At 39.0% G+C, this 13,604-nt stretch overlaps 1 protein-coding gene across 2 annotated transcripts in view; it reads right to left on the bottom strand.

Annotated features, from left to right (window-relative positions):
• EPHA3 (EPH receptor A3) overlaps nt 1–13,604 on the bottom strand; it is a 339,991-nt gene that overhangs the window by 48,625 nt on the left and 277,762 nt on the right. For both annotated transcript variants that reach the window (XM_050957205.1, XM_050957206.1), the window contains exons 10-11: nt 12,596–12,721; nt 5,941–6,126 (exon numbers count right to left, since the gene is read on the bottom strand). In XM_050957205.1, the coding sequence (XP_050813162.1) occupies nt 5,941–6,126; nt 12,596–12,721 (312 nt within the window). The remainder of the gene's footprint in view (nt 1–5,940; nt 6,127–12,595; nt 12,722–13,604) is intronic.

The following is a 13,604-nucleotide window of genomic DNA, read 5'->3' as shown; positions in this document are numbered from 1 at the left end:
TAGTGATCATTACCTCACCATGCAGACAAACCCTAAGGGTAAGCAATGGCTCCACCCCTTAACATGTTATCTAACATAATTAAGTGCATGAGATTCACAAAGAGAAAGCTGCACAAATGGTAAACATTAAAGCTGGTTGGAAACTTTCCAATGAATTGTTTTGTCCCTCCAAAAATATAATTTCCACAACATTGAAATTTGCAACAGGGAAAATTAGATTTTGCAGAAATTGTTTAAATTTTTTTGTTGGGAATACCAAACTGAAATATTTCCTTTTGTGTCAGTTCAACAATAATCTGGGTCCACCTGAGACATCAGAGGGCTTTGCGGGAGTTGTAGTTCAGGGGCTTTGTACCTTCATTCCCTCCTATTACCTGGGTTCCCTGGCTGGAATACATTACATGCATCACGGCAAGCATACGACCAAGGTGCATCACAACAGATATAGTTTGTCTCCCTGTATGTCGCTATAAACTGCGGTGGACAAAATCTGTTTGTCCACAACTTCGACCTTGTACTCAATTATTCTGCAGCCTTTCAGCCTGTTGAAGAGAGAGAAAAATCTAGGCTCTCCAACAACCTTCTGTTGATTGTTTTCAATCAGGTTGGCAAGCAAGGTACAGCAAAATAGAGAGAGATAGAGAACACCAATGCGAAAAGCAAACAGTTGTTATTGGTAACACTAATAGCCAAGTGTTACTGATAATCTATGGAGACTGACAGTATTGCTACAAATTCTCAGACTAAAATGTAGTATAGCATCAGAACTGGGCTATCCACAAAGTTTATAGGATAAATTCATGCTCTTATGAAACTGAAGGATTGTATCATCTTCAAATGCCTGGTTACCATACAAATTCAATTTAATGATGTGTCAGAGGTCTGAGTTTAGTTAAAGCAAGAAGGAAAACCTTTCAAATTATTAAAATAACATCTCCCTCTCTTATTTGTCCTCCCATATGTTGAATGCATCGAGTGCAGGTTTTCACTGACATTCAGTTGGAAATGTACATGTAATAAGAAACATATGCTCTAAAGCAAAGCTGCGTACTTTCAAAGGAACATTCTGCATTCATTTATCAAAATGCAGCCATTTATACACGATAACAACTTGTGTCAACAGTGTTTCAGAAATTTATTATACTAACAGGCTACAAATTGCCGTAAATTATTAGTAAACTAAGGAGAACATGTGTGCTGGCTATTAAGACTGCTGCCTATAGGGCACCCTTGAGACCAGTGTAGAAGGAAAGTTCTGAACAGAAACAAATATGAAACAGGGGAATAATTCAGTGCTGGAACAAAGAATCGAGGTCTTATTTAGCTAATGCACCTCAGCACATCTCCAGTGTATTATAAGGCACATTGCCCCACGCTAGATTCCAAGTGGTCACTTTTAGATATGGTAGTCATTACAAATTGCTAGGTGTTGCTTTAAAGGTTATAAATATGAAAAGTCAGTTCATTGCTAAATGCCATCTGTCAAAAATATTTTGATTAATGAAGAAAGGGTCACATTGTCTATTTATCATGTTACATATACTGAGAATGATCCTGTAAATTCTCCATAAACGGACCCTCCACTGCCTGAATATCAACTCCTGTTCATTGCCTGAAGAGTGCCTAGGACACTGTTATGTGCTATATAATTGCTATTAAATAATGATTATACAATACTGCAAAATTGTCATTAAAATGTACCAGCCCAGGCAAACAGGTATCTAGGCAAAAACCTAGAGGATAGTGTGTCTTCTTTAAGTATCTTGAATAGTGCAATATAAATGAGGAAAAGAAAGGGTTCTGGGAGAATAATTAAATAATACTCATTATGTGTGTGGGGGTGTGTGTGTGCTCTACTGCTTTGATGATTGATTATAAATGAAAAAAAGATATTTTATTTGTCCATCCCCGCTGCCTCTCCCTTTCCCCGACACAAATGACTCCTCCAGAATGGATGTGCAGAATTTTGTAAGGCTTCCAAAAGATACATAAGGGATCTCCATGCATGGCAAGATAGAAGGACAGAATCCATTATTTTCCCCATTTATAATCTCACTATTCAAAATATGTAAAGAATATGCTATATTCTGTACGTCTCTGCTGATTTTAAAACATAGGAGACTCAGATCTTGCCTTCTCATACTTAAATATGACCATCTATATTACAGAGCTTTGCTATTCAACACCTGCTACTGAAATGGTTAATAGCCTATTGTGAATAAACCAAGAATATAGATTCATAGAATGTCAGGGTTGGAAGGGCCCTCAGGAAGTCATCTAGTCTAACCCCCTGCTCAAAGTAGGACCAATCCCCAGACTGATTTTTACCCCAGTTCCCTTAAATGGCTCCCTCACGGATTTAGCAGGCCAATGCTCAACCCACTGAGCTATCCTCACCCACCCCAGTGATTAGAGAACTTGCTGAAACCCAGTTGCATAAGAGTACAGCACGACTTAGCTATTCAAAGAGTGCATTTGCAGCACACACCGTCAGTGATGCACAAAATTGTGTGCAGAAAAAAATATTTTCAGAAGTGTCACTGGATTCTTTTGTGTCACTGAACATAAAGGATTTGCTCTGCTCAGCTGTGTGCAGAAAACCATCATCAGAATTTCAAGAAATTCAGGGAATTCAAAATGCAACTCTGACTTTATAGAGTAACTCGTTAGACATAAGCATGAGATACATGGGATTTATACAGGCAGATTTGGCAGCCTTTTCAGACTTACTTAGGTTGTGAGCTTAAATCAAAGAATAAATTATTAGTCATCTCAGGAAGTAAAGCATGTTTTGACAGATCAGACCCAGATATGACATTTCTATTTGAACAATGTAAATTAGCTCTATTTTAGATGACTTTACATAGTTTTATATTGTTTATTTTTAGATATGCCATGCCTCTGCTTTTATTTGATTACCTGTGGGCTTGTGTAAACAAACAAGAAGCCTACCCCTATAGCAGCATTTAGACTATATACACTGCACGCCCTACCTACCATGGATATAAACAGCAGTGTAGATGGTCAGGCACTGCCCAGGCAAGTAAATTAAAGACATGCCAGAACCTTAGGGTATGTACCCTTCATGGCTCTCTACACACCCAAGCAGCACCCTTCCTGTTCATACTGCAATTTTTTAGCAGCATAGCGTCCCACTGCCTTCCCACTGCTGGAGCCTTTCCAGGAAAAAGATTCAGCAGTAGAGAAGTGCTCTGGCATTTGGAGGCAGTGGGGAAAAGCTCCAGCAGCTACCTATTGCAGGAGACTTTCTCTGCTGCCACCCCCAGCAGAGTCTTTCACTGCCACATGTAGTCACATACCAGTATGGACGTGGCCTACTTTTTATCGCTGTGTGTAGCTACACATATCTTAGATACTGCCGACAGTGTACAAGGCCCTAGTTCTCAGTGAGCAGCGCAAATCTACTCCGCACTAGCCTGCCATGCACAAAGAGTTGCACAGCATGCTTTGATCTACACTGCGTTGAAACAGGAGTAGGTTAAATGGCACCAGGGAATGTCGAGTGTGCTGCAGGCTTGTGCGGGGTAGATTGCTACCAACTATGTTTGTGTAGACAAGCCCTTTGTTCCTGTCAGTTGTGAACTTCTGGAGTTACCTTTATATATTTTGGAAAACTTCTCCCAAGCAATTTCAATAACAGCAGAAACATTTATTAAAATAAGTATACAACCAATTATGTCAATTTAAGTTGCAAGAGGTCTCCCACCCCCAGCTCCAAGCAAAGCTACTCACTGAAAGAGTCAAAAAGTCGCTCCTTCCAGGGGTTTGTTTTATTGATAGAGAAGAGTAATCTCTCTGTACAATTTTCAAATTAACCCACAGAATTCTAGAATGGGGATATAATTCTCTATTAAATTCTATAGACTTTTAAGGGTAATTCCTATAGGTGCCTTGTGGTTTCATGCCTATTAACTCCTACAGGACATTTCTATAAGGACCTTACATTATATTTCCAATTCAAAAAGTGATGCAGGGGTAGCTGTATTTAGTTTTTACAGCCCCAAAATTAAACCAATCTTGGTATTTTTATCAGTCCCTTCTTTGCCCTTTCTAACTTTCTGCTTCATTTCTTCTTTCCAGGTCTCTGGGTGGGAGATAGAACTAGTCTAAAGTGTGGTTTAAATATTTTCAGCAGCCACCTAAGGAGACCTGTGTTGAATGGGGCAAGGAAGGCAGGACCAGAACGAACCTGTGTTCCCCTGGGAGGTCAGGGAGAAGCAACCTAAGTCTCTAAAGTATAGCACAGCTGAGGAGGAGGGGAACAACAAGGCAGTGCTCACTGGGAGATTAGGGAGCTGGCCGGCAGGCAGTCACACCTGCTCACTGATTACTAAACAACCAGTCCTATCTGCCTGTCTCTATGCCTCTTCCCTCTGACCTTTAGTTCTGTCAGTAACAGGAAAAGAAATGTGGCTGCATCTTGCCATTCCTCCTTTCTCTCTCTCTCCCCACCGGACACCTGCCAGAGGAAGGGATTATGGGTGAAACTCTGGCCCCCTCATATCAATAGCAGTTGTAGAATAGACTTCAAAGGGGCCAGGATTTCAGCCCGTGTGTCCTCACCACAAACAGATGGGCAACATCTGAGGAAGAACAGAAAGGGGATGAAGTCAGCTGGAGAAGACATGGGAAGGTAGCAATCAGAAAGCTTTGTAGGGCTAACAGGAAGCTCAGCAAAGAGTAGGCATGTGCAACAGCATCCAGCCTGCTCATATTCTCAGAAGTTCTCCACCTGCCACCTATAAATCTTTTTGAAGGCTGAAGATTGCTTTGTAACAGCCTGCGCCCCCATCTCCAGGCTGCCTGACAAGCTTGTGGGTGGGAGCATGGGTGCTCATCCTCCTCTGTTACCCCTTTCACAAACATCAGCATGGTCTGAGGTTGGTTATTTTTGTTATTGTTTTAAGACTAATGCCCCAGTCCAGGAAAGCACCTTAGCACATATTTATCTTGTTTAACAAAAGCAGTACTTGTGTGCTCCCCTGAAATGGGATGCTTTCCACAGTCAGGGCTCAAGGGTGGACCTCAACTCAGTATCCATAGCAACACAATCTGACAAGTGATTTTAATAAATCACAAATGTCAATGAAAAATGTATTTTTAGCCACAGATTTGAAATGGTGTCTGTTTGGCAATAAAAGAAATAGCTGCAGTAATAAAATTATTACTCGTAAAATAAATGCTCCGATTTAAAACTCTGGGTCAAGACTTTAAAGGCGACTATTGACTCGGAGTGCCCAACCTGAAGCATCTTGAAAAGGGGCCACCTTTTCATAAAGTACGAAGCATCTACCCTCTGAAAATCAGGTGGGGCTCAAGTTGGGCACCAAAAAATTGAGGTGCTCAAAGTCTCTTAAAAATCTTGGATTTGGTACTTAAAGCTATTACTATTAATGATGTCAGAAATGTCATGAGACTGTTCATTAAATCTATGTTAACGACAATAGCTAGTGATTCAACTTGAAAATGATGCATATTGCTTGTAGCCAATTAGAAGACCTTAGGAAACCAGACTCCATAACTCCAAAGAGATGATCAGCAAGAGTCTGTTGGCTGCTTTATAGCAATTAGCTCTGGAGTACTAAATTGGTTAGTACAACCTGTCAGTTTATAATTTAGCTACAACACTCTTTTTCTTTCTTGCTATACCAGCATGTGCTCTCTCAATAGAAGTTTATCTAGTCCTGCTCATTTGAGTATTTGTTTCCCGCTTCTGAGGTAATTTCATGTAAATCATGAAAGTAAAGGTGCCCATTTCCCTTGTTAGAACTTTAGAGGAGTGAAATAGTTTGAACACATTCTACTAAGGCGAGTGCATAAAACAATTCTGGTGGATTTTCAGAATGCATATTTTAAAGAACTAGTTTATTGAAACACTGTTCAGCATGCCCACAGATGGTGTATAATCTACACTCTTACTTTTGGTAACAACTCCCTCGAGACGAATGATGTTCGGATGGTCAAACTGTCCCATGATGCTTGCCTCCCCCAAGAAATCTCTTCTCTGCTTTTCGGTATAGCCAACTTTCAGGGTTTTGATTGCCACTGAAATTTCCTTTTTAGAAGGAAGCTTGAGGCGCCCACTGCACACTTCTCCAAATTCACCTGGCAAGGTGGAGGGGAGACAAAATGTGAAATCTGGTTATTCCAGCTGGAACTTCAGAGAGAAGGCTTAGCATTACAGAAGAGTCACAGAGGCAGTATCTTTAGTGCACAAGTCAGGGATCTGAGTTCTAAGCATGAGACTTTCAGGCAGTCACTTAACTTTTCCATGCCTCAGTTCTCCATCTGTAAAATTGGGTTAATGTCACCAAGCTATTTAACAGGTCCTGATGGCTCCAGAACAATGAGGGCAGAGAGTTCACTTCAGGTGTGAACTGGTGTAGTGTAGGACAGCCGCAGGAGGACAAACTGAATTGGTATAGTTATAACCAAAGCGGTGATGCATCTGCATGGACCTTTAACTGATATAATTCTGACCAAAATAGAGTTAAGCTGATTTCAAAGCAGTTTAATTATTTCAGTGTAAGTAGTGAGACAAACCACTATAAGAAAATTTGAGTATGGATACCTGGCAGTAGCTGCCAGAAAAAAGGAAGGTTATATTGTACAGCCTTCCCATGCAGACAGGCCCTTTGTAATATTAATTAGTTAGGACCTGATCTTGAAAACACTCATAATGTGACTTTTATGGATCTATGAGACTACCGTGGCAATAAGAACTACATTTGATAGTGTTTGCAGGATTGAATCCTTCATGAAGTGCTTTTGGATCCTGAGATGGAAAATGGTAGATATTTTCTAAATATTTTTATGCATAATTTCCTGGATCAACTTTGTTCAGTATTATATGCATATCAGCAAAAAAGGACTAATTTATAATTCAGGATCCCCTCCAAAAAATTATCTCATGTTCCACTTTGACAAACACAAAATGTGTGGACAAACTGATAGGTTATAATCTCATTCATGCTTTACTAAAATTCTGCATCTACTTAATGAATATAAAAACAATAAAACAACTGAACCAGGACAATTTTAATATCGTAAAGAAAAGTTGCTATGGCGGCTGATTTTGACTCTCAGTAATCTAAATTCCAAATATTTTACAGGAATATTTCACATAATATAATGAACAGTGCATACAGTATCAAAGCTCTAATATTTATCTTTTTTATGCAATATAAAGAACACAATGAAAAATGTAGCAAAAATGGATAAATATGCATAAATTGCACATTAGGTATATAAGTGACCACTCTTTTATAGTTTACGATTGTGGTAGTAAGTGCATGTGACTTCTCCCGTGTGGTTTAGTTAAAAGACATATAAAACATTTTGTTGAACGGACAACAATGGAATTGCAAAGACTTTTTTCTCCCATAGCAGAGATGCATGGGGCTATTTTTTAATGTTCACTCTATATTGATAATCACCTGGTCAGCTCTCTTCCTGAAAATGCTTTAGATTTAAATGGAATGCTGTCCTCTAAATACCATAATTAGTCAGATGTTCTTGTGTAGAAAAGTTTGGCTTGGAAAGGAACAAAAGCTACAGATTTGAATCTGGACAAGTTCATTTTCAGGCCAGTCAGGAATTTTGTTCATGGATGTGAATGATATAGCATGTTAAGAGCAATTATCTGTTCATACATTAACTTCCTAATAGTTACAATGTAACAATCTAATGTGAAGTAGGATTATCTAAACCTATGGACAACAAAAGCACTTTACAACACAATGATTCACTCGAGCATCAAGGAATTGATAAGCAGTGTTTCTAGATACTAAAATGACTGGGAAGTGTGGGAATAAAATATTTTGAAGTCCACCCTTTATCTTGTGCATTGGTTTTAGTGGATTTAGTACTCAGAGAAGCATGCTTGCTGGATTGACAGTGCTAGTTCCTCCACATCTACCCATGAGTGTGCCTCCACCCTATTTTGGAGCTATCGACTCTAGGGTGAGAGGCTCGTCATTCTCCACATGCACTAAGTCCTTGCCTTGTCTTCTGAGATTGTGAACAATGGTGCCAAATGAGACTTGTTTTTTGTTTTACTTATTTTTATTAACATATAGGACTGTCTCCTTGTAAATTAACAGAGGTGATCAATTTAAATAACATATGCCATCCCACAGGTATCATATGGCAACAATTTATCATCAGCACTACTCTGGATTGAATTTGAACCAACAATCCAGAAGCAAAAGACTCAATATCACATCACCAATCTCTATACTATCCAGTCCTCTAGCTAAGAACTTGTTATGCCATTAATGGCATAAAAATTAAAGTAAATTAAGGTGGAATAAAAGAGTGTGTGGAAATATCTCTACATACAATGGTGTACACTATTATAATAATATTCATTATATTATACCCACATTTTCTAAGTTATCTCTACCTACATATTGCAAAGCCACCCACAGGTTAAGAAAATATTGTTTTAAATCATTTCTGAGTTCTGTGGAGTGCTAAATTCTGTTCCAGAACTTACACAAACCACAAAACTTCCTGATTAATCTCCCTCCCCAAGCTCTGCAAGCTAAAACTGCCAATATGCTTTATTAAGAGGAAACAGCGCGTCAGTTCAGCTATTACCCTCAGCTCTATAGTGTTAGAACACCCTGTGAGAGGAAGACCAAAGCATGGCTTTAAAACAAGAAGAAGAAAAAAAAACTTGCAATAAATCTTGTGATGCTCTAGCTTTGTATTTGCTTTTCTTTATGCTTTAATGGTCTGCAAAGCTATAACAAGCTAGCCTCTTACAACTACTGTTTGGTCACTGCCAATGGGGCTTGTATTTATGGTTTCAGAAGCTGGGCATTCAGGCATTCCATCCTTCATCTCTGACCAGAGTCATGAGTGAGCTGTTTATTTGATGTTTGTTTGATTTTTTGTGAAGGGAAAGGTTATACTTGATGTCTACTTCTCTCTGTACCATTTAGCACCAACCGTGCAATTTGGACATAAGATTAATTAATATGATTTATAAAAGTACAATATTCTTATTTCAGACCCAGTTTGAAAATCCTGTTTTCCTGATTTTCAGAAATGATGAGCACTCACAAATCTCATTGAAGCCAATAGGAGCTACAAGGCATTCAACACCTCTGAAATTAAATCACATACCAGTAAGACAGTAGGCCCCACTCAGTTGACTGCTTCATCTGTGAATAATGAGTTTACCTACATAAAACAATTTTTTGGCTTTCATGTAAATACTGTTATGCTTTCTGAGCTGCCAAGAAAAACAAGTTAATCTTTGAATAGAGTGTGATAAGGCTCCTGGGGTGTTCCAACTGGATCAACCTTCAGTCTCTTAGCATACAGTACAGGATGGGCACTGTCAGAGACCAGCTAACCAACACCCATACTGACAAGCCAACTAAAACAATTACACCACACCTTTCTCCTATGAACCATTGTTCTGTATCCACTTAGTGGTACCCATCTGAGAAAAATGGACTGGAATCCAGCTGAAAATAAGAGCGGTCACTATCTCAATTTAGAAGGCAAGGGGGCTGTGCATACTAATGAGAAAGCAGATAATGTGAGATAGGTTTTAAGAAAGAATACTAATGGTTTTCCCTGAAATGCTTCACTATTATTCCCTTCTTAGGCCACATCCATGGAGTCTGCATTACTTTGCCTTTCAGTCTGGTATGTCCCTTTGTCAGTAGAATGCAAATAGATATTATTGAAGGGCAGTACATGATTTAAATCAACCCAGGGAATACCAAATGTTTCAGTTAAACTAGTTGTTCACTGCATCAGCATTTTGTTATGAATTTAGACCCAGGGGAAGAATAGCAGATGAGCCTGTGAAATTGATTACTGCCTTTCTTCTGGTGTCTTTTAAATCAAAATTCCACTGCTGTGTGTGGAACGCCCAGTGACATCCGAGCTCCACCACAGATTGGGGAGGCAGCAAGGCTGAAAATTTCATAAACTTTGTGAACCTCATCAATCTCAGAGTCATATATTGCAAACTGTAATTAATGTGCTGTAAACTGTACTGAGAAGGGAGCGGATACTCCATAAATGTTAGATGTGCATTGTTTAATAAGGCATTATACTAAACGTCTGTTCAATCTTCAAAAGAAACACAAACACTTAGGCCCAGTTTCAGCAAAGCACTTGCTTAACTCCATTCTCAGTCAAGAAAGTTCTTACTATATGCTTACCTCCCCTTTTAAACCAATGACACTTAACCACATGCTTTGCTGCATTGGGGCCTTAAAAAAAATAAGTGAACTGTTTTAAATAAAGGAATGAATCTGGTGAAAACTTGAAACAAGGGAGGCCTAACTTGAATTTTCTGATGCTCAGCCTCTAACTCATATCCCTTATATATTGTTGGAGGTGCCATTAGAGATATTTTCTTGTTGTACAGGGATATATTTTCAAAGTAACATGGTTAAGAGGGGCCTTTCCCTACTCTTCCCATTAAAGTCCCATGGCTAAAGCCCTGTGGAACAATTTAAGGAACTGCACCAAAATGTCAAGATTACCTCTCAGTTCTGCTGCTTCTGAATGCAATGTCTTTATCACTTCACTCCTCTGTTCTTACCCACATTTGTAAAGAAGGTGATGACAGGCAGGGAAACACCAAGACATCAGCTCAAATAGCATTTAAAATAAAGCCAGAATGTTCTCTTCCACACATGGGAACAGAGACGAGACTAGGGATGTGGTTGGAGGGAGTACAAACTCAACAGAAGACCCTCCAGGGTATTTCATGGGATTGAGGTTCTAGTAGAGACATGCTGCCATGAGGCTGGTATGGGACCAGGAATACTAGAGGCAGCATGGGGACACAAGATTGCCACAGAGCTCATCCATCTGTCAGCTCCTCTAAGATCAGTGTAGATCCCAAGGGATTTGCAGGTCTTCAGGGCCAAACTTATTGCCATTTCTACTAGAGTGGAATGAGAAAAGGAATTTCTTTTTTTCTTATAGTCTCTCTTTCTTCCCCTTTGCAATACATTTATTTTCAGGCTTCTCTGAATCAAGTCTGTCCCCCCTCAATTTCATATAATATCATAGTCACCATAATAAAAATACGTCATAACAATGAGCTATATATAAGGTATATAATTGCAAATCTTCTGTTTTTAAGATTTCTATGGTGCATGGAGACTAACATGTTCACTAGGAACCTTAAGGTTATCTGGGACAACTGTGGGCAGCTTCACAGAAACAAAATTTGCTCCTGAATTTGGATTTTTTTAATCTCTCTCTCTCTTTCTGTCCCCCACCCCATGTTACGTCTACCACATCTGTGTGTAGTGTGCACACTGTAACACTGACTTTATTGAAGATGATGGAGAACAGTGCACTCTTGTGGGATAAAATTAAAACTACCAGGGAACACAAATTTCACCATTGTGGAAAATAATCTGACTTTTTCACGCTCACTCTAGCAGCAGCAAATAATAATAATAATAATAATAATAATAATAATAATAATAATAAAAAAATGGCACAACGTTCCTTTAAGAGGGGCCAGTGGTGAGGTACACTGAATGCACTTGCTTGGCTTTTTTCTTAAAAAAAGAAAATCCTACCAAAGCTTTCATCATACAACAGAAGTCTGTTCTTTCTCAAATCTCCTCAAAATTTGAACAGTAAAATATATGGGGAAAAGTGAGAAGGAAGCAATAAAATCAATCATCAGAGAATATCTGGCAATTTTCACTGGATGAAAAATGGATTCTGATTCTCACACAAATGATTTCATTTAGGGGGAAAGCAGAGATGCTAATTTTCTGTTTGACAAACCACATTCTGTCACTGTACATGAAGGAGTGAGTGTCCATCACACAATGAGTTACATGCTACATTGCAATAGCGACAATGTAATTCAGTGAGATATTCAGTAATTTTTTACTTTTGCTCTGTAACCCACCCATTTTTACTGTTTGTTTTTATTAAAACCAGAATTCAAGGGCAGCTATATGGCTCAGACGATTGGTTATGGGACAGAGAACCCTTCACTCCTAAATCACTAATTCAAATCCAAACCAGTCACAAAATCAAGCCAGTGATCAAAGGTCAAAGCAGTGTGATGAATACTTGGTGACCTGTATGAAATAAGTTTGAGGTATCAGTCCAGTCCAAATAGTCACATGTCCATATAACAAAGCACATCTTCACAGTTAGCACTGTTTCCCATGCTGACAGATTCTCAAGAGAGACTCAGTCCATGCCCATTCAGTCCCATGAACTAGCCTTTCATTCTTTATGGTGCTTTCTCCAAAAGAGGGTGGAGTGGTAGTTTTGGGAAAAGGATTATGTTCTTGTCTGAGAAAAATCTCAGATGTGTGTGTCCAGAACTGGCAATCCAGAACCTTTCGCATGCACTAAAGTCAGCTTGTTAATCTGTTCAACTTCATCTCAATAACTGTTCGCTTCTTGCTATGAAAAGAGAATGCTACAGTTACACTTTCCCGATACATGTCTGAATGTGTCCAGGTGTAATCCATTAAGGTAAATGGGCATAAAGATTTAGAGTAATATACTGCAGAAATCACCTCATGTCTTTTAATTTGACATTAATTATGGCTGTTACCTGCTCCGACAACTTTATCTATTGATATACTGGTAGCGTCTAGTTCCTTTGCAAATTCATGGACAGCCTGATTGGGGTCCTCGTATGTATGTGGATCTACATAAGTTCTGAGACCTGGGAGTTTTACTGTTAAAAAAAGAGAGAGAAAAGACATTACTTGTTGTTAATTACTCACACCTAGGAAACCAAATGTGAGAATAAACTGCAATATATGAACTCGGCAAATCACTATAGCAATAAAAGGGCCCATTACTTCCCCAGACTGAACATGTGAAATGAGCTTCTTTTGAAGGTTTCTGAGATTTCAGGTATTAATAACATGGACATGAACTTGAAGCTCAGAAACAAATACCCCTTTTCATGTCGTTAATGCATTTATTTGTATGTAGATACCATCAGGTTTGAAAGGATGCTTTTAAACTCACCTGTACTTGATAAGCTTAGTGCCTTTTTGAATATTAAAGCTCAATATCATCAAGTTCTCTCTCTGTTGAGATGCTTCTTTACACTTCCATTTTTGGGGGTAGCACACAGAGGCAAGGCCTCACATGCATATGGTAATACTGCAGTGTAACACAAAGTGTTCTTTAAAAAGATTCCACAGAACACTAACTTCAAACATTTTTGCTCTGAATGTACTCAGACTTCCAACTGGATGCATTAGAAAAGATGTAATGTATGAACAAAAGTTAAAAATGGTGGAAATAATTAGCACTCTATAAGGATAGTGGCAGATTGTTGTTATTATTTAGCTTTAGCAACAAATAAGGCTGACACCGATGTTATCATATCATTGCCTTCCGCAGTTTTCTGGTCTGTGATTATCTGTTCATCCAGGGCAAGCAGTAGAATCAAATGCATGCCTGGGACTGTATGGCTTTTAGGGGCAAGTCACAAGTTGACCTCATTATTCCTTCCAGCAGCCGGGTGGGAGAGAGGAGAAATACAATCCAGATTTCCGCCCCCCCCCCCCTCTGGCAATGATACTAGAGGCAAGTCACAGACTTAT

This window comes from Gopherus flavomarginatus, chromosome 1, assembly GCF_025201925.1.
Source record: "Gopherus flavomarginatus isolate rGopFla2 chromosome 1, rGopFla2.mat.asm, whole genome shotgun sequence".
In the NCBI taxonomy this organism is placed as follows: Eukaryota; Metazoa; Chordata; order Testudines; family Testudinidae; genus Gopherus; species Gopherus flavomarginatus.
Note: the sequence above shows the minus strand (reverse complement) of the source record. Positions and strands in the feature narration are given on the sequence as shown.